Source organism: Corapipo altera, unplaced genomic scaffold (genome assembly GCF_003945725.1).
Source record: "Corapipo altera isolate COAL_440 unplaced genomic scaffold, ASM394572v1 1, whole genome shotgun sequence".
Lineage (NCBI taxonomy): Eukaryota > Metazoa > Chordata > Aves > Passeriformes > Pipridae > Corapipo > Corapipo altera.
This window is the reverse complement of record NW_020884873.1, coordinates 40,549,324-40,572,193: the sequence shown is the minus strand read 5'-3', so window position 1 is coordinate 40,572,193 and position 22,870 is coordinate 40,549,324. Positions and strand designations below refer to the sequence as shown.

At 36.3% G+C, this 22,870-nt stretch overlaps 1 protein-coding gene across 3 annotated transcripts in view; it reads left to right on the top strand.

The window, feature by feature from the left end:
• The first annotated feature begins 5,563 nt into the window (after positions 1 to 5,563).
• IMMP2L (inner mitochondrial membrane peptidase subunit 2) overlaps positions 5,564 to 22,870 on the top strand; it is a 414,095-nt gene continuing 396,788 nt past the window's right edge. The window contains exons 1-4 of one of the 3 annotated variants that reach the window (XM_027658250.1): positions 11,645 to 11,788; positions 12,816 to 12,953; positions 19,208 to 19,311; positions 21,744 to 21,963. In XM_027658250.1, coding sequence (XP_027514051.1) covers positions 11,786 to 11,788; positions 12,816 to 12,953; positions 19,208 to 19,311; positions 21,744 to 21,747 — 249 coding nt within the window. In that variant the 5' untranslated portion in view covers positions 11,645 to 11,785 and the 3' untranslated portion in view covers positions 21,748 to 21,963. Of the gene's footprint in view, positions 5,621 to 11,634; positions 11,789 to 12,815; positions 12,954 to 19,207; positions 19,312 to 21,743; positions 21,964 to 22,870 lie in introns of those variants that run through there. The other 2 variants (XM_027658231.1, XM_027658240.1) reach the window with 2 other exon arrangements.

The window sequence follows — 22,870 nt, the reverse complement described above, 5'->3', positions numbered from 1 at the left end:
TTTAAAATGCATGTAGAGGAGAAATGATTTAGAAATAAGCTTCTGTAATGAGAAAGGACAGCACAGAAACACTGACTCCACACAGGTAAATTCACACCTTTAAATGGAGTACATACAGTACCGAAAGAATGTACTCTATGTAATAGCAAACTAACTGTTGGCTGTTAATCTACAATGATTGCTCTACATTTGTTTTTTGCTGTTTCTAAAAAATTGGTTCTCACTTAAAAAGAAGATAAGGATTTACACATTACACATAAGAATTGAATGCTAAATTGATTAAACATAATGAAGACTATCAAGTGTTAAGTAATATTAGGCTGAGTTACTTTCATGTTTCCAAATATTTAGAACCTGTGTTAGCCCAGTAGTTCAGGCTCAGTAAATATATTATTGCTATGGCTAGCAGCAGAACATTAGATTCACAATGATTTTTCAAATCCTCAGGACTCATCAGGCTCTGCTGAGCTCACTTTAGTATGCCTGCAACTCTGTTTTACCTTGTTTGCGTATAACAACAATCATTTAATGATCAGAATGTACTTATCTAATATGCTGATTTACATGTTGTGACCAGTGCTAGAACATTAGGACATGAGCAAATGGAATGAAGCTGCATCAGAGGAAGTTCAGATTAGACATTCAGAAAAGGTTCTTCACTGAAAGAGTGAGTTGTCAGTCACTGGAACAGGATCCCCAGAGAAGTGGAGCTCCAAGCTTGTCAGTGTTCAAGAGGCACGTGGACAACACTCTTAGTCATATGCTTTAGATAGTTCTGTGAGGAGCAAGGAGCTTGACTCAAAGATCTTTATGAGTCCCTTTCAACTTGAGATATTCAATGATTCTATGATTCTATGTTTTACTTTTGTGTAATTTTTTATAATTGTGTGATACTATTATAATACGTGGTAATAAACAGTTACTTGTTAGAATGAAATGTTTATGCCCTTACCATAATAATGCAATGCAGGGGATTACAGTCATGGAATAACAGGAGTGATACCGTAAAATGACACTGTAAGATGACACTGAAAACTTCAGGGCTGTAAACAAGACACCATCAGTCAGTTAAAAATACACTGACTTGGGAGGTGGGAAAAGTCAGTTGCAAGGGTAACAAACAGAACAAACAACTCCCACCACACTGAACCAAACCATCTCAACACCTATGGAAATAACCAAAGGTGAGTATAACATCGGCAATAGAGGTGGATGGCAAGAATTTTTTGTAAGAATTTTAAGTCTATTGCTTTTTTTTTTTCCCTATGTAGTAGCTCTGTTTTCTTTTTCTGTAATTATTAGATCTGGACTGATAAATCTTTCACTAGCTTGTCAAGAATTTACCTACTTCAACAACAGACTCTTGACTTCACAAATTATGTTTGTTTCCTTCTTTCCTATGCAAGCATTTGAGGGTAATAACTGTTCCTCAAGGAAAGCCAACACAATTAAGTTGACTACTATAATTTATTTATTTCTACCCTTTAAAGATTATGACAGTTTAACAGACCAATAACAGGACTTCAGGAATCTTTTTGTGTATCGGTTCTTCTCTTTTTTCCCAATGGAGAGGTCACTACAGAGTTTTATGCTCTGCTGCCTGCCTGACCAACTGGAAGCAAAATCTACTTTATTCTGACCAGGCTGAGTTTCAGTCTGTGTGAAGCATAACATAAATAGTATATGATCATCAAAAGAGTGACAACACAAAGGAACAGAAATGTTTGTCCAGATATCTTTATATGTTAACTTCTATACAGAATCATAATCAACCCAACCCAATCTTCTCTGTGTAAGTGAAGAGCACTGAACCACTGATAAGTGTACAGGTATTAACATCAGTCAGGGAATTTTGGTTGTTACTCCCACCAGCATTTCACAGAATTTGGTACCAGCCTTCAGCCAGGTCCCTGGGAACTCTGGCACAGGCAGGGTGGGATGCTTCTCATCCTATGGCAAGCATCCTATATACCTGAGTGAGTCATCAAGATGCATGCATTAGCAAGTGAGGAGAAACAGGGTCTTTTAAAATGTGATTTGTCTTTTTTTTTTTTTCCAACATACACCTGTGAATGAGATTAATCCTGTCCTGTCCTGTGTCACCTTCTTGACATAAAGGAAATTTAGACAAAGAGTTCATATGTAGATAGCTGCATTATTTACTAAAAATAAACTCCCTTTTGAAAAAAATCCACAAAAATGAGTGTGTGATTCTTTAACAAAAACCATTATCAGAGCCCAGAAACTAGCAGGAATTAGGTGCCTAGTCATGTAATGAAATGGAGATGTATAATAATTAAGTAATTCTGAAGATGCCATGATCATATTTTTCCCAGTAATATATCAGGTTTAAGATTTATTGCCCTCTTTTGTGCCACACCATTGATTTCTGCACTTGGGCCAGGAGTTCTTCAAGCCACAGCTGGACAATATGAAGCATTGGTCTGCAATATCCATTTAAGCAATCAGGCTTTTTGATCCTGTGCCCTTTTTTCACTGCACCTTTTCTGTGCTCTCAGGTGGTTGAATCCAGCTCAATATTTTCCTCCAAAGCACACCTCCTCAGAATAGTACACTCAACACCACTCAAACATTCATTTCTTTACTACATGGAGGAAGATAAACATGCCTTAAATACTCTACAGATAGTTGTATTCCCGAACACGAGGTACTTGATTTTAACTCAAAGCAGGTCTTAGGTATCTCTTAGAGATTTTCCATGCTCTTAAAATGCAAAATGAAATTAAGCTGGAGGAAACTGAACTAAATGTGCTTTTAGCATAAAGCTTGCTGCAGTCTGTTAAGAGCCTTTTAAATGGATCCTGTAGTGAAAAAGGTTTATGGGTTGCTGAGAAAGCTTTAATGGTACTCTCAACAGAAAAGTAATTGAAGAGGTGGGTGAAAAGGGCACCCTTTTTCTTTATTTCAGTCACGGATGCATCAAGGCATGGAAGCAGCAAAACATTTTCAGTACCTATTTGTTAGAACTGAAAGCAAAAAACACCAGTCCTCACTTCTAGGTACCAATGCAGTAGAAATACTTATTAGAAAAAAAAAAATGGTGCATCATTTGCAGCTGCTAACTTTAGTATCAGATTTGATAAATTTCATTTTATACACAAATGAATGAAGAGTAAGAATGGGAATTTCCTGCTAGTTGTTTAGCACTCACCTGATTTCAAAATGAAGAGAACTGATGAGCCATGATTTGATCTTCAGAGGTTTACAGCAAAGGTCTTTAAGCTGAAAAGCATATCAGCTCAAGAGTTTAGTGGGAGTTTTCATACTGTGAGCTTTGAGTGCATGGAAGTATCAATGCACATTCCCATAAGGTGCTTCTCTAATGTTACAATTTGAAGTACAATATTGTGTTTTGCAGCAATATTTTTGAACAATTTGTGAAGGTTTCCCAGTTAAAATTTTTACGTGAAAATGAAGATGGTGGATACCAGTGGCAGAATACTCTATTTATTCCTGTGCAATGCACTGAAAAGCTCACTGTAGAATCTGAAAGTGAGCACATAATTCAAATGTGTTAAAGAATGCATTAATCAACAACAAAGTTAGTAAGAATTACTTGATTGTAAAAGTAGTACTTATTTAAAAATGTGTCAAGGGAAGACAAAAAATGAAATAGGGTAACAATCACTGATTTACCCTGGGTAGCAAATATGTTGGCATCATATGATATACATCATATCACATATTTCAGAAAGCAAAATCACACTAAAACTAATTCTATTTTTTTGTGAAAATGTTTTAATCATTAAAAGCAGTAAGCATTGCTGAAACATTCAGATTCGACAAGAGGCTGGGCATGTTGTGTTTGGAATAGCACGTAACAAGAAATTTTATAATTATGTATACATAATTCAAGAACCTTTTACTAAAAATAGTCTTATATATGACTTCCAGTTCAGTTAATTAATAAGTACTCTATCATATTTCCTTCTAAGATAGTTGCTTCCTATGTCAAGAACTGTGGAAATATTTTATCCCTGTAAAATCATAGAATCATAGAATCAACCGGGTTGGAAAAGACCTCCGAGATCATCAAGTCCAACCCTTAATGATGTGGTCAGCCAACTATGCATTCATATGTTCATAGCTGAGCGTCAAAGTCAAGATAATTTCAGTTATAAACAATTTTATATTTGATCTTAAAACAACATTTTAATAATAAATTGCAAATAACTGCTGAGAGTCAAGCAGAGGTGTCATTTTATATTGTGTTCTGAGAGTGGCCTGACTAGTAGAAATATCTCCCAGCATCTAGTTAGGGACTCCCTGAGCAACAGGTACTTTCTATGTGTTTGATAACCTTTAATGGATTTCTCTATCATGAATTTGCCCATTGACTCTTGAAGGTACATGAACTATCTGGAAAAACCTCCTGCTTCAGACTATACTGGTATCTGCACTTGCTATGACAACTTATGAAAACAACAAAACACTGACTGAAAACACAAACCCTAGTGTATCCATTTGCACTAGACAGGAAAAAACAACCTCGTGCTGGTTTTGGCTGGGGTAGAGTTAATTTTCTTCTCAGTGACTAGTATGGGAGTGTTTGGGATTTGTGCTGAACACAGGGCTGGTAATATAGAGATGTTTTTGTTATTGCTGAGCAGTGCTTAGAGCCAAGGCCTTTTCTGCTTTGCATACTGCCACATCGGCTAGAAAGTTGGGGGTACGGAAAGTTGGGAAGAGACAGGTGACAGGTCAGGACAGGTGACCTAAATTGACCAGAGGGATATTCCATACCATATGACATCATGCCCAATACAGAAAGTTGGGGGAAGAAGGAGAAAGGCATGAGGGGGACACATTTGGAGCGATGACTCTTCCGAAGTCATCATTATGTGTGATCTTGGAGATGGCTGCTCATGAGAAGCAGGGAATTAATTCCTTGTTTTGCTTTGCTTGTGTGCATGGTTTTGCTTTTCATATTAAACTTCATCTCAACCCATGGGTTTTCTGGCTTTTACCATTCTGAGTCTCTCCCTCATCCTGCTGGTGGGGGAGTGAGTAAGCAGCTGCGTGGGGTTTGGTGGCTGGCTGGGGTTAAACGATTCCAAACCCCCATCCATGGAGACAGGACTGGAAGCACAGTTCAGCCAGCTCCAATGTGGTATGCACTAGGAAACCCATCAGCTGAACAAATATCCTGCCTTTTTGTGAGCGTACAATATATGCAACTTACAGAACTGGTTTGTACTGAAATATAAGAACTCGCAATATTATATATGAATATCCAAACACGTCAGTGTGGTCCAATTGCCAAAAAATGGCCACAATACAGTTGAGTCCTTGTATATTTGGATTTACATCCTCACTGAATGAAACCACGGCCGCCGCAATCCAACGGCCTCGTGCGCTTGGACACTCAGACTGTAAATACTGGTGCTGAAAGAGGACCAGACCAAGCACATTATTTTAGCAGAGGGCCTGCTCCGTGCCTGGCACCAGGTGAGCCTGTCAGGCCGCACAGCCGAGCACCGCCGCATCCCCGACCCCTCAGGGCCGGCCCGGGCGGCCGCTCGGGAGCACGACGGGCCCCGCGCCGGCCCCCCACGTGACCCGGGCGGCTGCGGCCCGCCCCCCGCGGAAGGAGTAAAGGGTGAGCGGGCACAGGCGGCCGGGGGCGGGCGGAGCGATGGGAGCCGCGCGGGCTCAGAGCGCCGCAGAGTCGGGGCGGGGAGGCGGTGGGGGGAGCGGGGAGCGGGGCCGGGCGGGGGTAGATGGGGCTCGGGGTGGGGTGGCAGGGAACGACAGGCGCCCCGCGGCGGGCCCGGCCGTGAGCCCGCGCAGGGCGCTCTGTGCCGCCCCCGCCCCGCCCCTGCCCCGCCCGCCCGAGCCGCCCCACGGGCGGGTCCCCGCGCGGCGGAGGGGCCGCTGGTCCCGGCACGCAGCCGCTGAAGCCTCTTGGCAACGTGTTGGGTGTAGGGCTGTTCCCTTCTTCCTCTTTCAAATTACCGAGATACCAGTGCCCAGGGGGAAGGGACTGGATTAAACAGAGCTTGCGGAGCCAGCAGTGAGAAGCAGCGTTGTTCTCCGCATCCTCTGCCTGTCCGAGGCGGTGCGGGAGACGATCGTGCCCCGGTGCCGGTGGAAATGTAGCATGTGCGGGGGAACAGGCTGGGAAGCGACTCCGGGGTTGTGCTCCCGTTCGCTGGCATCATGTCCTGCACCTGGGACTTGTGCTGTGCACTGCTCTTGGTCCTGGACTGGATGCAGTTCTTGCTTAGCACATTTTCCTGCTTTATTAAATGTCTGTCAGATATCATGTGTGCCCTATGATGAACATAGTTAACTCCATAGTATTCTGATGGAGTGGCTTTCCTGTTACCCTACATTAAGAACGTCTGAGAGAGAATTTTTTGTTTGTTTGTTTATAATGCTACAACTTGTCTTTAAGTGGCTGCTTTTCTGCATCTGGTTCTTGTCCTTCAATCTGTTCTTAGTTAAATGCTTCTCTGTATAAAGGCTTCAATGCTTGAAGCTGAAGAGATTCAGCCAGTTCCTAATATAGGTCCTGGTGTTCCTACCTTTTTAAAGGAAAATTATTTTTTTGGGGAAGTTGGTGAAAAGCTTAGATAGAAAAAGTGCAGCTGTAGACTAACCTTGTAAAAATCTTTTAATTAGCTAGTATTCCATTGCAGGATTTTTGTTGTTGTTGTTGATTTTTGTTTTCTTTTTTCTTCATATCATTGCTGTTCTGTGGAAGTGGAATTAATTGAGCACACTGAGATACTAAAAAAAAGGCAAAGGTGGTCTAGGAAAGCTGCTTTACATCCCTCTAAATAACTTTTTTGTACCAGCACATTTTTATTTTCTTTTTATTCCCCAAAAGCATATGTCATACGTACTTGTTCATTATTCAACTAGGAAGAAAATAGAAATTGTCAACAGAATATACTTGGAAGACAAGTATTGGGGATTTTCAGGTTAAATGAAATAATTTCTCTAACAGACTTCAGAATTAGGCTTGATTTTTCCATTATGCAGCTTTGTAACTGAATCCATGTACATTTTGTGAAAAAATGTAACATTTTTAACTACTCTGTTTAGGAGATTTCCAGGAGTCTTCCATTTCATTTACTTTCAAAATTACAGATTCTTCTGTTTAACTTGTATGTTATTACTGAAATAAATTTTCTTCTGGAATTGGTGATAAATAACTATACACATGGTATAGTAGTGGGTGGCATCCAGATCCATGAGAGTAGTAGTTTTAATCATGCTGAACAATAATTTTAAGATTCAAATCACTTCACAGTCACGGTTGGAATTTTATATTGAGAACTTTATAAGTTGACCAATGTACCACAGATTTCAGCTATTTCTGGAAATCTGTATCCTTATGTTTGCTGTTTAGTTGTTTTGTTTATTCTCGAGACCTGAGAAATTTATATAGCAGTTGAAATTGTCACAAATCCCAGACTCAAAATCAATATGGTGGGGAATGATTGCTACAGAATACACTAGGTACGCTCTTAACAAGTCCCACAGTGGCCCCTAATGTTCCAGGAGAACCCGAGTTGTTAAAATAAAGGAAGTTATTTTTCGAAGGCACAATTTTCTGTATTAGTTTGTACATTTAGTGTATTGATATGGCACAGAGAGTAGATAGTAAGTACTTGGTTCATCAGGCCTTACTGCTGGATGATTTCATGGGAATAGACTGTTGGGGAGTCAGTTCTAATTTCCCTACTTTGAAAAAGTAGGGAAATTAGAATGCACAAAACTACCTTTACAGTAGTTGTGGGAGAACTAGTTATTTTTGTAATATACACTGAAAATTGAAAATACCTTTCAAATGTTTCTTGCATTCATTTGTTCTTGTATTCATTTGATTTTCCATTAGGCTAGAAGAAACTTCCCTGTTCCCTACTAAATGTACTTGGTCTTAACCCAAATGCAGAAGCTTTAAGAAGAATTTGTTTCTGACAATATTCATGTTTAGAATTGAATGCTGTTATTCTTAGGCTTCTTATTGAATGTTATATGAATACTTAATGTTATATATTGTGGTTAAAACTGAATATTCCTTTTTTGTTGTTGTTTTTGCCTAAACTGAGTTCTGGATAATCACAACTAAGAGGACAGGTTCATGGTACTGGAAAGAATCCAGAGAGCCAACTAGATAAATGTGCAAATTCATTTAAATTCAAAGGTTATGCTATTGTTTACAGTTAATATAATTTACAAATTCAGTGAGTTTTGAAGCAACTGTTCATTTATGCAATCTGCTCAAGACCAAAACATAACAGTAGCTAGTAGATGTCCATAAAGAACACTTAAAATCAATTTATAAAATTAACTTACTGCACATACATTGAATCTTTAGGCTGAAAGCAACACAGGACTTTCAGTTGTAAAAAGCTATATACCTGTTATGTTGCTCTCTTAAGTGATTTCCAAAATTGATGTAATTTAGTACTTTCCTTTACTTGCAATATATATTAATGATTATTAGTTATTTGAAGATGTAGAAACATGAGTAAAAACAAATATTGTAACTTTTATGTTAGAAAAACTGGTACTCTGTCACCTGCGTGATGGTCCTTGGAACATACTGCATTACATCTAAAGTTTAAGTGCTCCAAAAAGATCTGATTTGTAACAATTACTGACTTTTTTTTTGTATTGCAATTCTTTTTCTTGATGCTTGTATGTATAAAATGGAATAGTAACTTTTCAGAACTGAGGAATGGCTGATTACTCTCCGTCCTGAACTTGTTGTTAATTTGATTGCTGAGCGTAACTTTGATCTACAACTGTATTTTCTTCAAATTTTTCTTTATGTTTGAAAAGTCAGATATTTTGTTTGGAAGTACAAGATTGTCTATGAGGGTAAAATTTCTATACTTGAGACACAAAATTAATTTTTAAGAGTAGTAATATGAATTTCTTTCCAATTACAACCAACATGTGAACTGAGCCTTTGTACATGAGATAGATCCCAATGATGGGATGTAATAATATTAAATTAAAAGAAGAATCGGTTCCATATTAAATTTATTTTTTTCCCTTCAGTAATAATTCTGTGACAGATTACGTTGCGGAGTGTTGTGGTTTAAGCTTTTTTATTTGGTTTGTGACCTGAAAGCTCGTGTTGATCTGATTTTTTATGCTTCTGAGAACTTCTCTGTATGTTATAGCTCTGTTAAGATTACAAAAGTGGATTTTTATTGTTGTTTTTCTTTATTGTGGTATATTGGAAAAAAAATCCCGCATATTTCATAGCGATGGGAGCTATTATATGGAAATTGTAATTGCTTTAATTCAAATTTAGGCATAAAAAATGGTACAAAATGGAGTTGAAGCTAACAAAATCTGCTGCTTTGTATTTGGAACAAGCAAAACATCTAGGCATCAGGACAAAATGACTGACTTAGAAGAAAGAGAATAAGAAAGCATACACGTGTAGTTGCTGAAACTGTTGATTAGGTTAGGATTTGTTGCTTCAATGACACAGCAGTTGTTTCCAGGACCTATGACATTTCCAAACTCACAGTAGAGTGCTATTCTTTAATGTCTGTGTGCCAGGGGTTACAGAGAGAGTAGTATGATGGAGGAATATGGTGAGCAAAACCTGAATACAGAATATAAATACATTAGTGGAATAGACATGTTACCACTATGGTGGAATAATACCAGGATGAAGCTCTCTTTATTGAAGGATACATGAGAGATCCTTCTGGAACTAGATACTATTTTTAAATGAAAACTTAACTACATTGATCTATATTGATTATTTTAACTGACGACTTAAGTGGGCTTGTCTATTTTGATTCTTCTGTGGCATTCATCATCATCATATCTGTGCATCAGCCTGTACTTGGATAAATTTATGTGATTTAAATCAGCCTACTAAAAGGTCTGCATACTTGTACCCTTACAGTAATCCATGTAATGTAGAAGTTATTGAAATGTACAACTAAAGTGGGAAATGAGTCAGACTGCATGGCAGTAGTTAGCTCAGGCCTTGTATCATGAAAGGTTGTAGAAAGGGCACATATTAAAAAGATCACACAAATTCTGATACTGAGCAGCATCCTGTTCCTCATGGTTGTTAGACTAGGTATAACCTTGTCTTCCAGTTAGACCAGTCTTAAACCAAAAGCTTTTGTTCTCAGTTTTATGTTTCATAGGATGCAATAAAATTGGGCTCATTCATGTATTGTGATATTTTCTATTATGAAAGTCTTCATTTTCAAACTGCGTATGCCTGAATTCTAGTGTAGTGCCATTGATTTATAGAAAAATGCATATCGTGACAGTTGGTTATTTCAATGGATTATAGAACTATATATAGTGTAGTTACTGATTCGTGAACAAGATCAAATAGGTCATTTCAAAAAAATGTAGCAGTCTTGGCAGGGTAGGTGTTTTGCATATAGGTTGTAATTCCCTTCTTCCTGTTCCCTCACATGCCTTTTTGTAGAAGCACATCAGGGGCCTTTTTATTTCCTTTGTGGATGACTGCTAATGCCTTGTTTTTACAGCTATTTTTCCTATCATACTTCTGCGGGTAATTTTTAAGTACCTAGGTTTGCAAATATATTGTAACCTGGGGCTTTCTGAATTACTTGGTGATTTTCTACAGGCTGTTTGATAAACAGTGTCTGCTAATGTGCAGGCAAGTGTAAGAAAAAGTAAACAGTTTATACATAGAGAGCTATCTAAATAGTATCTCTTCTCCATATGTTGTAGTACCCACGAGAGGCTCATTATAATACCTGGACCTTTTGTGCACCAAATACTTCAGTCCAGATAATGCTGTGCTCCATCTGCCTTAATCTCTGAGCTGCACAATATGAAATTCTTAATGCTTTGACCTGCTATATGCTAGCATTTTTGAGCTTGGATTTTTCTTGTCTGTGTTGCCATTTTAAACAACTTTTCAAGGTTGTTGCTTTGAAGTTTTTCAGTTCTACTGAATTATTCTATTTTATTGGGTTTTTTTCCCTAAACCATGTGTGACTTATGAATGCTGAAAAGTGTATGAATATCTAAGTTTTTTTTTCCTACTTTTTTGATTTTTTTTTTGTTTTGTTTTGTTTTTGTTTTTTGTTTCTGTTCTATCTTTAAAGTGTTGTGATTGTTGATCTTATTCAGGGTGTCACTGACTGGGCAAAGATCCAGACACATAGGTTGGGGAATTTATTTTTTTCAGCAAACAGTACTTTGCTTGCTTCACTGACATGCATTTAAATTTGCTGTCAACATAAACCAGATACTGCACTATATTTCAGAATTTCACTCGAGAAACATGATGCTCTTAAAATCTGCAGACATTTGAGAAATTTCTGAGAGCAGAATATTATTTCCAAGAGTAATAGCTATCTAATATTTTATTTATATATAAACAAATACTCCAACCAGAATTTTTTTTCTTTTATTTTAAGGATCTTTGTTGTGTCTACCCTTTACCACCCTAAATTCTTTCCTGTGACTGCAGTAAATGCTTATAATTACTTTTTTCCCTTCTTTTCTCCTATGACCACCAAAATGTAAGAAAAGACAACACTGCAGATTTTAATCAAACAGTGTTTATCAGTTGAAGATTATCCTTTCACATGTAGAGTTACTGGTAGAAGATAATGCTGCAAACTGCCTTTCTGCTGCTTAAGTTCTATCTCTTCCCCTGTGGCAGTGCAAGATAACTTGAAGCACCTCATACTGAAAGAATGATGGGTAACCTTCTGTTTACTGGCAGCTGGATGGTGAACTGTTGTGTCACTGGCATGGCAGCTTTGCATGTGCACGCGCTTATCCAATGGTAAATGCTTGTCTATGCTTTTTGGAGGGGAAAACTTATGAAATAGACCTGGCAAAAATGTGTGCACTGTTAAGTGAGATACTGGCATGTAGTAACTTACCTTTGTGTTAAAAATACTTTGTTATAAGAAAGGATTCATTAGGTGGAAGCAGCAGTTTAAAAGGCAATTGCCAGCAGGTGAAAGGCAGCATTTCTTATAACAAAACTTCAGTTATGTAAAATAGTCTTGTACCTTGGCAGCAGTACCTGGATATTCAGCTTGCTTTTCAGAAGTATGAGTAATACAATCAAACAACTTGTGTTTCAGTGTACTTTGTAGGTATTTTTCAATCATGTTCAGTGGTTCAGGGTTAAATAAATAGATGGGAGATAGCATAATATATGGTAAGTTGGAGTGGGATCGTCCCATGTGTCATTACTTAGCTGCCCAGTCGGCCAGTATGCTTTTAACTTTCTGATGTAGTTGCAAACTAGGACTAATTGTGTTACTGTGTGTCCCTCTGATATATATGACAATCTGAATTGATTTGGCATGTTTGCAGTTACCATGAGTGTGGAAATGATGCATTTGAAATGCTGCAGGTGTGGAAGTATTTAATAAAGAGAAGATAGTATGTTGCAAATAGCCTTTCTTTATTTAACACAATTCATTTTTGGGGGTCAGAAATTAATAATTACCAGTGTATGGAGAGAAAATAATTTTTTTTTTTTTTTTTTTTTTCAAAATGCATAGTTAGATTTTATCTGGTTATTATTTAGCACAGGATCACAAGAAATGTTCAAATTAGCTAAAGGGTAAATATCAAGTATCAAGACGTTCCACAGAATAGACATTTAAATTCTGATGACGATTTATAGTTGTTTGGGATTTTTTTCCTTTCTCATGTGCACACTCTTTTTTTTTTCCACTGTGGGTATTGTGAGGCCTTAACAGATAAGTTTATTCTTAATAGTCCTTGTTGAAAGTGCTACGTGTTGAAGTTACCGCAAATTTGTTTGGGTTTTTTTTTCCCTTCATATTTTTCAGATTATGGCACAGGCTCAGGGTTTGGGGAAGAGATACATTAAAGCCTTTTTAAAAGGTTTCTTTGTTGCCGTTCCTGTAACTGTGACTTTCCTGGATAGAGTTGCCTGCGTGGCAAGAGTGGAAGGAGCATCAATGCAGGTATTGCTGGAAATATCTTTTGTCTCTCAGGAAATTAAAAAGTGACTCTCCACTGACAATAGCAAGGTGGAAAAAATCTTTTTATCAATTATTATTAAATGACAACATTGTAGTATGAAATAGATTAATTTCTGCTTTGTTAAACAAATACTTTTGTGATATGAAAGAAAATCTTTTGAGAAGAAAACTTCCCAAAATTCTGTCTCAGTAAAAGGAAGAAGTAGTATGGAGAAGTAGTGATAAAGATATATTGTTTTAATACCTTCCTAGACATTTAGAAATATTTGGAGCAATACCTTTTGTCTCTTGGGATTGATGTCACAAGGAGGCTTTATTAATTTTTAGTAACTGCATTATAATAACTGTAAGGCAAAACTATTTTTTGCCATACTTACTAGTGAACATGTATGGCACTATTGCAGTGAAGAATGCTGAAAGTGGCATGAACAATATTATATATTCATATATTAATTCGTGCTTATCAGGACATAGGTATCAGTTCAGTGTTTTTGCTCTGGTTATACTGAATGTTTACACAGTGTAAGCAAATACTTATAAATAGCCTGTGTAATATTTAGACAATAAATACTCATGATGCTGAACAGCTACTTTTCCTCTGGTTTTGGAACTTGAAAAAGATATGTTTTAATGTAGCCAATTTCTGTATTGTTGCTTTGCATTTTAAGTCATAAGAAGTGTGCATTGCTGTGCATCACCACTGATAACCATAGTATATTTTGTTCCAATCATGCAACATTGCAAATAGCAGAGACTAAGAATTCTGATCTTGGATGTCAAACCCTCTTTTCTAATTGTCTGGATAAGCTCAGAACCTTGAAGAGAGGCTTCATAGCAATCAAGACCAGCTGCTGGAGTCTGAATTGTGCAGTATTTACACAGACAAAACTTGGGCTAGATCCTGGACTTGACTGATTTGTGTTTAATGCTATAAAAAACATGTGGGGATCTAGAACCACATGAAACATTCAAGATGCATATTGGATTTCCTGATTTTGGTTTTATGTTTTTGTTTCTTTGGGTTTTGTTGCTTTTTGCTACTGGTGAACATGACCTGAACATTTAAATTTTGAGATGTTGTTTCTTTAGCATGCCACGATGCCTTTCATTGTTTGCTCTTTTCTGTCTGTGATCTAGTGGTCTGCTTGACATCTGTTCTTGCTTGATAGTTTTACCTCAGTAACTGAAAAGAAATTTTTTAGATTTTTCCCTCTCCACAAGCTATTGAGCCCCTCTGGTCAATACCTCAGTTCTACATTTTTGTGAAAGTCAAAGTCCCAGTGCTGGGCAGTTGTTTTGTTTAGTCTGGTGTTGTTCTGGAGTGTTGCTTCTCTAGTCACTTGAAGGGCATATCATTGACTATGGTTTATCCATGGAAGATTTGGAAAACCCTACAGTAATTTGCTCAGATTTATTCAACCTGACAAAGAAGGATATGCTCTCTGTAGTGGCTAGGGAAAGCAATATCTATTCACTGGGTGATTAAAATTGAAGCTCTTCCCTTGCCTTGTCTGTTGTCTAAACATTACCTCTGTTGATTGAAGTATGGCTAGCTTGAAAACTAACATTTGTAATTTTACTGACGTCTCAGTGTCTGTAAAATTCTCTAGTTTTATTCTGGACTGTAGCACTGAAATAGTAGTTTAAAACAAACTTCTATGCATATGGATGTTTTCCAGATTACAAAAAAAAAAAAAAATCCTAGTGCTTTTAATAAGATACTGATTTCTTTGCCAAGATTTAGTAGACATTTAAGCAAGTCTGACAGGGACATAATTATAAGGAATATAACCCCCTCTTGCAGAGTAGCTTAAAGGAGTACTGGTCATCATGTTGCAATTCTGTCTGTTTACTGTGTTCTTTGGAAAGTGATCTATGCTGAATGTATCTGAAAACTAGGGGTATGACAGCGGGTGAAGTTCAGTCAGTTTGTAGTCATCTACCCTTCAATCACATGCTTCCAATGATACCTTATTGTCTCAATTTGAAGATATCATAGTAAGATTTACAAGAATTGTTTGTAGTAGACCTCTAAAATGTCTAGCTGGCTTTGTGTACTCATCATTGTGATTCCTGCTGGGCCTGAAATTAAAAGTTTTGTCAAGAAGCAAGAAATAAATCTCTCTGTGTCCCACACACTCTCCTGCTCTTGTTCCCTGTTGTACTCTGTCTCCCCCCTCACTTTCTTTTTGTTTTGATGCCGCTTTGTAGTTACTGATGATGGTAATACTTTGATTCCCTAACAAGCATGCTGAATAAAGCTTCTAATGAAAGTACAAATTTTCTGATTTATTCCCAATCAATTAAGACAGACTTCATGCATTTCATTGTCTCAAGCTGATTCTGTGTTTCTAAAGTGCTTTCAGCCATAATTCAGTCATAATTCATTTCAGTCATAATTCTTTCACTGGTACTGACTTCAGTGTATATGTGTATTAACCCTAGCCTATAGGGAATAACAGTGAACTATTGCATTTTATAATTTTAACATTTTTTAATTGTGTCATTTCCTTTTCTATTTCTGAAATTGCTGGGTTTTTTTAATCCTCACATGAGGTAGTTTTGTTGCTTAGGATTTTACAGATAGATGTGCTCATCTAGCATTCTGTTAATAGTGAGTTTCAAGTGAGTTGTAATCTGTTTACAACATTGAATGTAAGTGACAAAAATAACTGGTAATAAGATTTCTGAATTGCTTGTTGTGGATTTTTTGTGTGACTCCTCTTGTAGTGCTGGCTGTATACTTTAAAATGTTTGTTATTATGTGGCCACCTTGATATTGATTTATGTAATTTTTTTACTGAGTTTCATTGCTTGTCTGGTATTATGAACTCTTCATACATATTGATGTGGAAAAGGAACTCTCTATGGATATATAAATTTGTAAACTCCTTAAATCAAATGGACTGTTTTCAAGTGAAAGAGAGATGGAAGATGACAGCAAATGTGCAGCTTAATGTGGAAGTTCTGTTGCAAACAGTTCAATACCAAGGATTACAGCAAGTGGCTTGAGTGGTGATCTCTGACAAAGCACACTTGTTTCCACAGCAAACATTATTGAATGTTCTATTCCATTATGCCTAATAACAGTTGTTATTATCCTCTAGTGGTTTCTCCTAACTTTATTATTAGGATTACTGTACCTAAGCCTGTAAACTCATGTGAATATTCTTCATGTTCCCCAAGCTTCAAGCAAATAAGTTGTGACCATCACTAGTGACATAAAAAATACCAAGTTAATAATTATTTATAGTAAAAGGGCATGTTTTTATCCTCCTGCTTATAGAACCTTATGTCCTATGAGGCTTCATCACGGTGGCTGTGGATCTCAATTTGCATGCTTTTAGCATTAGATTAGTTAGTGATTAGAAAGAGTGAATGTTTTGTGGCTTCTGCATCACAGTTTAAATTAAGACCTCTGTGTCTCATTTGTAGCAGGCTGTTATGCCAAGAACTTGAGCAAAGAAGTCATAATGCTTCAAGCTAGAAGAAGGATTATTTTGTTTCTTATAAAGAACCCTTGTGAGCCTATTTGTTGACTGTCTTTGAGAAGCTGTATTTTGGTTTTGCTAGATCTGAAATCTTACTAGTAGTAAAAATATCATGAGGAATAAGTTGTGTTATTTCTATACTTTTGCTATAGAATCCAATTTTTGTAATTTACAATAGAGAAAGGCTTGCTGAAGCATTTAGATTTTCTTTTTTGTAATAGATAAAAGTAATTGTTGATGTAAAATGAAAGTCTCCTAGTTTTCCTTAAATTTCTTCTAACAAAATTGTATTTTTGTCTGTGCATTTGTCAGGTTGTTTTGTTAGAAAGAAAAGCCCAACACTGTCATATTTTTATCAAACATAATGTATAATGAGTTGGATATCCACTCTGTGTGTCAAACCCACATTAGCTATTGTTAAAAACGCATTTATAGTGCACTAAGTTAAAAAGATTATGTAATATCTAAATGTATTTCAATTCTAAAGCATTTCCTTTGTTTAAATACAGAAAACAGCTGCAACAACCCAACTAGGGCAACACTGTACCTACCTGGTGTATTTCTCTGTAAGATGTAGTTCATATAGATTTGAGAGGAAAAGTCTGTGAACAGTCATGTAGATTTTTTTCTAAGTATCAGCTGTGAAATACATCATCTTTTGAAGCAATGGTTTTAAAATTTCAATTTGTTTCATCCTTTTGGCCCTTTAAGATAGATACTTTTGAATACTAAGGAGTTTACTCTGTGAGAATATCCTATATGTATGATTCCTTCTTTGTAAGATTAGTCTCTGCCTTATACTTAGTACTGTTGTTAGCTTCTGGCCCATGTCTACCTACATTTAGGAAAATGAGTATGACTGTGAATTGTTAATGAATTTGTGTGTAGATCATTTTTATGTAAATAAACGATCCTTTGGTGGAAAATGCTATGAAGGTGCTAAATGATTTTGGAAATCCTGATTAAAACTGTTAATCAAATATCTGCTACTTAACTTCTGGCTTTCATTTATCTGGTTTTTGCAGTGCTTAGAGTCTGGTAGATAAAATAGTGATCAGTGTTAATATGTTTATAGCTTAGACTTGAACCATATGTCTATGGATGTTAAGGTGATCTGCTTTGATCTGCAGACTTACTTGACTAGAAACTTGCCCATAGTCCACAACTCAAAATGTAACTAGCCTTGTTTGCTGTTGAAGTAAACATATTGTGTCATATCCCTCCCCCTCCCTTGACACATTTATGCTTTTGATATACCATATTGCTTACTGTTTATTTGAATTACACCTACTGAGGATCCAGCACAGTACTTCCTCTTGCACCTTGAAAAGCAATTTTTTCACAAGTCTGATTTGAAATAGATGTTTTTCAATCAATCAGGTTAGCAAAAAAAAATATGAAGAAACTGTAGCAAAGAGAAATCTGCACTTCCAATCGCTTCTGAATTAACCATCTGTATTTAAGAGCAAAGTTTTGCTGAATGAGAATACAATTAAATTTAACATTGTGTAATTACTTGTGTTGAGAACAGTTCATTTCAGTCTCCCAACTGGTTTGCTTATCAAAGGTACTGTCGATCTGGGGAGGGCCATATCAGCAGTGAATGTCTAGTGGTTCTTGGGAAGGTCCAAGTTAGATTTAGATTGTAAGATGAGCCCTAAAACCCTCTTCTACAAAACAAATGAACAAGCAAACAAAAAACAACCACAAAAAAAAAATTAACTAATATTGCAGCTCTCATACTGACAAATGAGGGGCTACCTAATCTCAATACTCTGTTTTATTGCATATGTCACCTAACTCTAGAATCTAAATTAGAGGTCGTCTGCTGTCCAACTTGGAGATACTGTAATTGTATTTGAGGAGACTGAAAAAGCTTACTGAGAAATAAGCTATCAGAAGACTTTAGCCTGCAATACTCTTAAATACTTTCTCTCTAGTAAAAAGGAGTATTTTTATTGAAATGACCTCTGCAAATCTAAATGCAGACAGTACTGTGATGGGCTACTTCCTTCCTCTGACATTTCCTGTGGGTTAACTTGGAGCCAGCATTGACCAGCTACTCTGGTTTTGTATCACATCCCACAAAATAATTATGTGTGGTTCTACATACCTCCTAATACTCTGTACTCATTAATTACTTGGCTATTTTAATGCTGACCAGTCTTCTTTCTATGTGTGGTTCTGTGAGAGTTCAAGCTCCTATTTATCCTGTTATGGAAGGCTCACATTTACTACCAGTGCATGCTGTAGGTGTAGGGTTTGTTTTTTCCCTTTGCAAAGGATGCTGGAATTAGTATTGTTATAAGTACATATTTAATTTTTAGTGCATTATGCTTGTATAAGCAGTAAGATGCCAGCAAAAAAATTGTTACTTTTTTCTTTTTAGGAATTAGTGGATTTGGTTCTCCTTTGATTTTAATATTAAATGATAAGCACTAAAGGCAATCTTTTCTTTTCATCAGGCTTCCCATAAGTATTTATCCTTTGTAATTCGATTTACATGCAGTAGTGCACTGAAAGATATGAAGTACAGTTTGTCAGAAATTAATTATATTTAACATGTCATTTAATAAAGAAATATATTTCCCATAATACAACAGATTCCTGACCTCTTACAGTAAGTGGGCATGTTTTTACCGAATTTAATGGATTTTACCTGTTGGTGGAATGAGAGGTGGAAAATCCATAAAGGAAATGTAGATCTAAAGATGATTGGGTTTTTTTTGTGTCCTCCTTTCTCAGCCTTCTTTGAATCCTGGGGGAAGACAAGCATCTGATGTAGTGCTCTTAAACCACTGGAGCATTCGAAATTATGACGTACAACGTGGGGACATTGTGTCATTGGTGTAAGTAATTTTGCATACGTTTCAAAACGTGCTTATATAGATGTTGAACCATCAGTATTTAATCTAGAATCATGTAAGTATATATACGAGCAAGGAACATAAAATTTTTGATAACACGTTATTGTTATTCCTGTCATCCATTTTCAAAACTCAAATGTTCAAAGAATGCATTACCAAGTTTTATTAGAAAGGAACGCTGTGCAAGATATTATGTGATACAGCATATATGTATATCAAAACTGCCAAGAACAAGAATTGTGAGATAGAGAGAAACCAGATAAAACTTTGGGGCTTAATGGAGTATTCCTTTAAAGTTGTTTGGCTATACACTCATATTTTTGAGAAATATAGTCTTTCCTTATCAGCTTCTTTTTTTTTTTTTCCTGGAGAAATATGTCTACTGAAAAAAATTTTAGATAGGATCACAAGAATTCAACCACCTCCCTAATGGAGAGATGGAGCAAAAAAACCAATTTTGCATTTACAATGGGAAGGTCTGTGTATCAAGTCAAAAGGTGGCAGTGTTTCACTGTTGAAAATATTCAAGACTAACAGAGGACAGAAACTCCATTTCAGGCTTAATATAATATAGAAATGGAATGTCAAAGTGTGTATAACCAACATAGTGATATAATACATACTCGTACTACATGGTTGGATAGTTTAAGCTTAAGGTTTTAGTTTTCTAAGTGAAATGCATAATGTGTAGATTTTAACAGAAATGTCTTTGGAAGCTATATTATCTGGCTTCCTTTTTGTCATATATCTCTTTTAATTTTCCCATTTTTTTTGCCTATGTCTTCACTGTAGTGATAATTTGTAAGACAATTTTCGGTACCAGCTCTTAAAGCCAACCTTCTCACATATTCTTTTGTTAGACACTTAAAAGTTACATTGTGATCTGTCTTCTTGTCTGTAATGTAACATTTTCTGTAAATGGTCCAGCTACAGATATGAATTAATTCAGATTTGCAACACCTAATCTTGCAAAAGGACTCTGATTTCAGGTCATTTAATGATTGCTTGTAACATCTGATTCTACCTGTGTGGGCATCCCTCTGCCCAAGTCATGCTCTGGTGATCGTTTAAACCAGTCAATGTAACTGATTAGTAATTAATAGACTGAACAGAAAATGAGCATGTTGTCTGATCAGAAAACAGAATTAGTGGTTTCATTCTTGTTATACTTTTTGATTGTTTGTGATTTCATCTGAGATGTCTGCATTGACTGCTTTCACTTTGCTGTATGTTTGAGCATGATAACTGGTCTTTTAGATATTGTGGGTTTTTTTGTATATTTGGAAAATTTTGCCTTATCTCTAAGGCAATCGTGAATTTTATGGACACTCATGGAAGAAATCACATTGCATTTATGCACTGTACTGAAGTTTTTCTTAGTCTTTGGGAAGTACATTGAATAATCAGATTAGAGAATTCAAAAAGGACTTTAAGATCAATACAAAGAAAGTTAATGTAAATATAATCTATTGAATAGTTCTGGTATGAAAATATTGAAGGATATTTTATATATCAGTAACAACTTTTGAGTTAAGTAATTCATGATATAGGTTTGTTAGAATCATCTTTGGCCTAATATTGTATTTTAAAGTTTTTAATTGTGTTATGTTGTAAAGGCTTGCAGGATATAATAGCTGAATGTGATTTTGTACTCGTGAGTTTTTGAGACTTAATTTTGGTAAATGAGGCTTTTATTGTGTAAACAGATTAATACTTTTATCCTTTTCATTTTGATTATTTACCTATGATTCCTGTAACTCACTGGTGAATAGATATCCTACGTATATGCATGAATTTTACTTGGTCGTCCTGAGAGGAATTGGCTGATCTAGCTAAGGCATGAACAGGGAAGGCTGGTCTCCCACCAGCTGCTGCTTTTTCTGTTCCTTCAGAAATCCAGTTGAGAAAGTGTTGATGTGACTGAGGTAGGCAGATAGATATGTAAACCTTCTTTTGTTTACTTCTTGGCTGCTTTACATTTGTCCACTGTCTCCTCTTTGCCAAGTTATAGTAGAAAATAACTAGGAGGTTATGGAAGGGCAGTCTCTTGCAGAACAAGAGCTGAAGTAAAATATTCATTCAAGGCAGCTTGACCAGGGCCATCCAAACTGATCACTTTCTTTGCACCATGAGAGATACTGTGTCATTCTGGATGGCTGCTGTTTCTATCATAGTTCTTAAAAGGGATTGTTGAGATCTCAACTGGCAAAGTCCAGTGTAAGCAGGGGGCCAGCAGCGAAAACTTGGAGCAAATAGATGAGTTAGTGTTGATGGTCCTGAACGACTCAAGAGAGAATCAGTGAACCAGTGGTTATGGGTTCTGATACTGCTTGCAGACCTAAAAGTTTTTCCTCTCTCGTCCAACTAGTTCTTGATAAACATATATTTTTGTTATTTTCTGACTTTTATTGGAGATGAACACCCTGTCCCCAAGTTCTTGGTGGTGTTTATGCCTGGTTAAGGTACTAAGTGAAGATTTTGTGTTTCTGTAATCCTTGTCTCTGTATCTGATGTAGATGAAACCAGGTATCACAACCACAGCTGTGAAATTAGCCACTGTGTGTGCACACATGTGCATTTACCTGGTTTTGGACATCATATTTAGAATGGCATTAGTCCTTAAAACTATAAAATTAGAGTCAGATAAAAATAATGGAGAGATAAGTTCTTAGCAAAAAATTATTTGTTTAATCACAGTTTAGTGTTTTACAAATAGTTAAATTTTACCTCAGCCTAGAGGCAAGAAGTTTTTTTTTTTCCTCTGAACTTCAACTCATCCTTATTGATACCAGAATTAAAAGAGCTCAATGTTACATGTTTTAACTTTTGAACTCATAATTTTAAGTTGATTCAAAGCTAAGGGAAATACGTATCATTCTTAACTTCATCACTTGCTCGAGCTTAATTTAGGTACTGCTATATTACTTGGACTTATACAACTAAAAATCAAAACAGGAATAATTATTTAATAAATTAAGTAATTTCTCTTATTACATGTTCCAGAACACTATCTTTGCATCTCTTAAAAAGAGTTAAAAAAAAAAGTGTATGAGGTTTTGGTTTGTTTTGGAAATGCATTTATTTAGCTTCAAAAAGAAAACAACCATGTGGCACGAGATCATCTTTCAAAGATAAATGGATGCACGTTTTTCAATAACTTTTGTGTTGAAACAGGCATTGAGTTTTGTGAGAGCTCTACTGAGGTAGATACAAGCAGTTATGTAGAACTTTGTCAGATATGAGTACCAACAGCATTGTAGCTGTAGCACTGTGCATCACATTGTAGGCTGTACAGGTCATGCAGTTCCTCGGGAATATGTGCTGCAATGGCAATTCCCGGTACTTGTGGAGATAATGCTCTTCTATTGTGGATTAATGGACATTTTTACCAATTTACCTGTATGTAATTTGGTTTCTACTGTGCAGAAATGCAGGTACTGTTATAAAAAGATGCTGCTGAAGAGTGATTTCTAGGTCTAGAATTCATTTTGGTTGTCTTTATGGAAAACCCCATGTCCTGTTTTTAAATCATGCCCTCTTT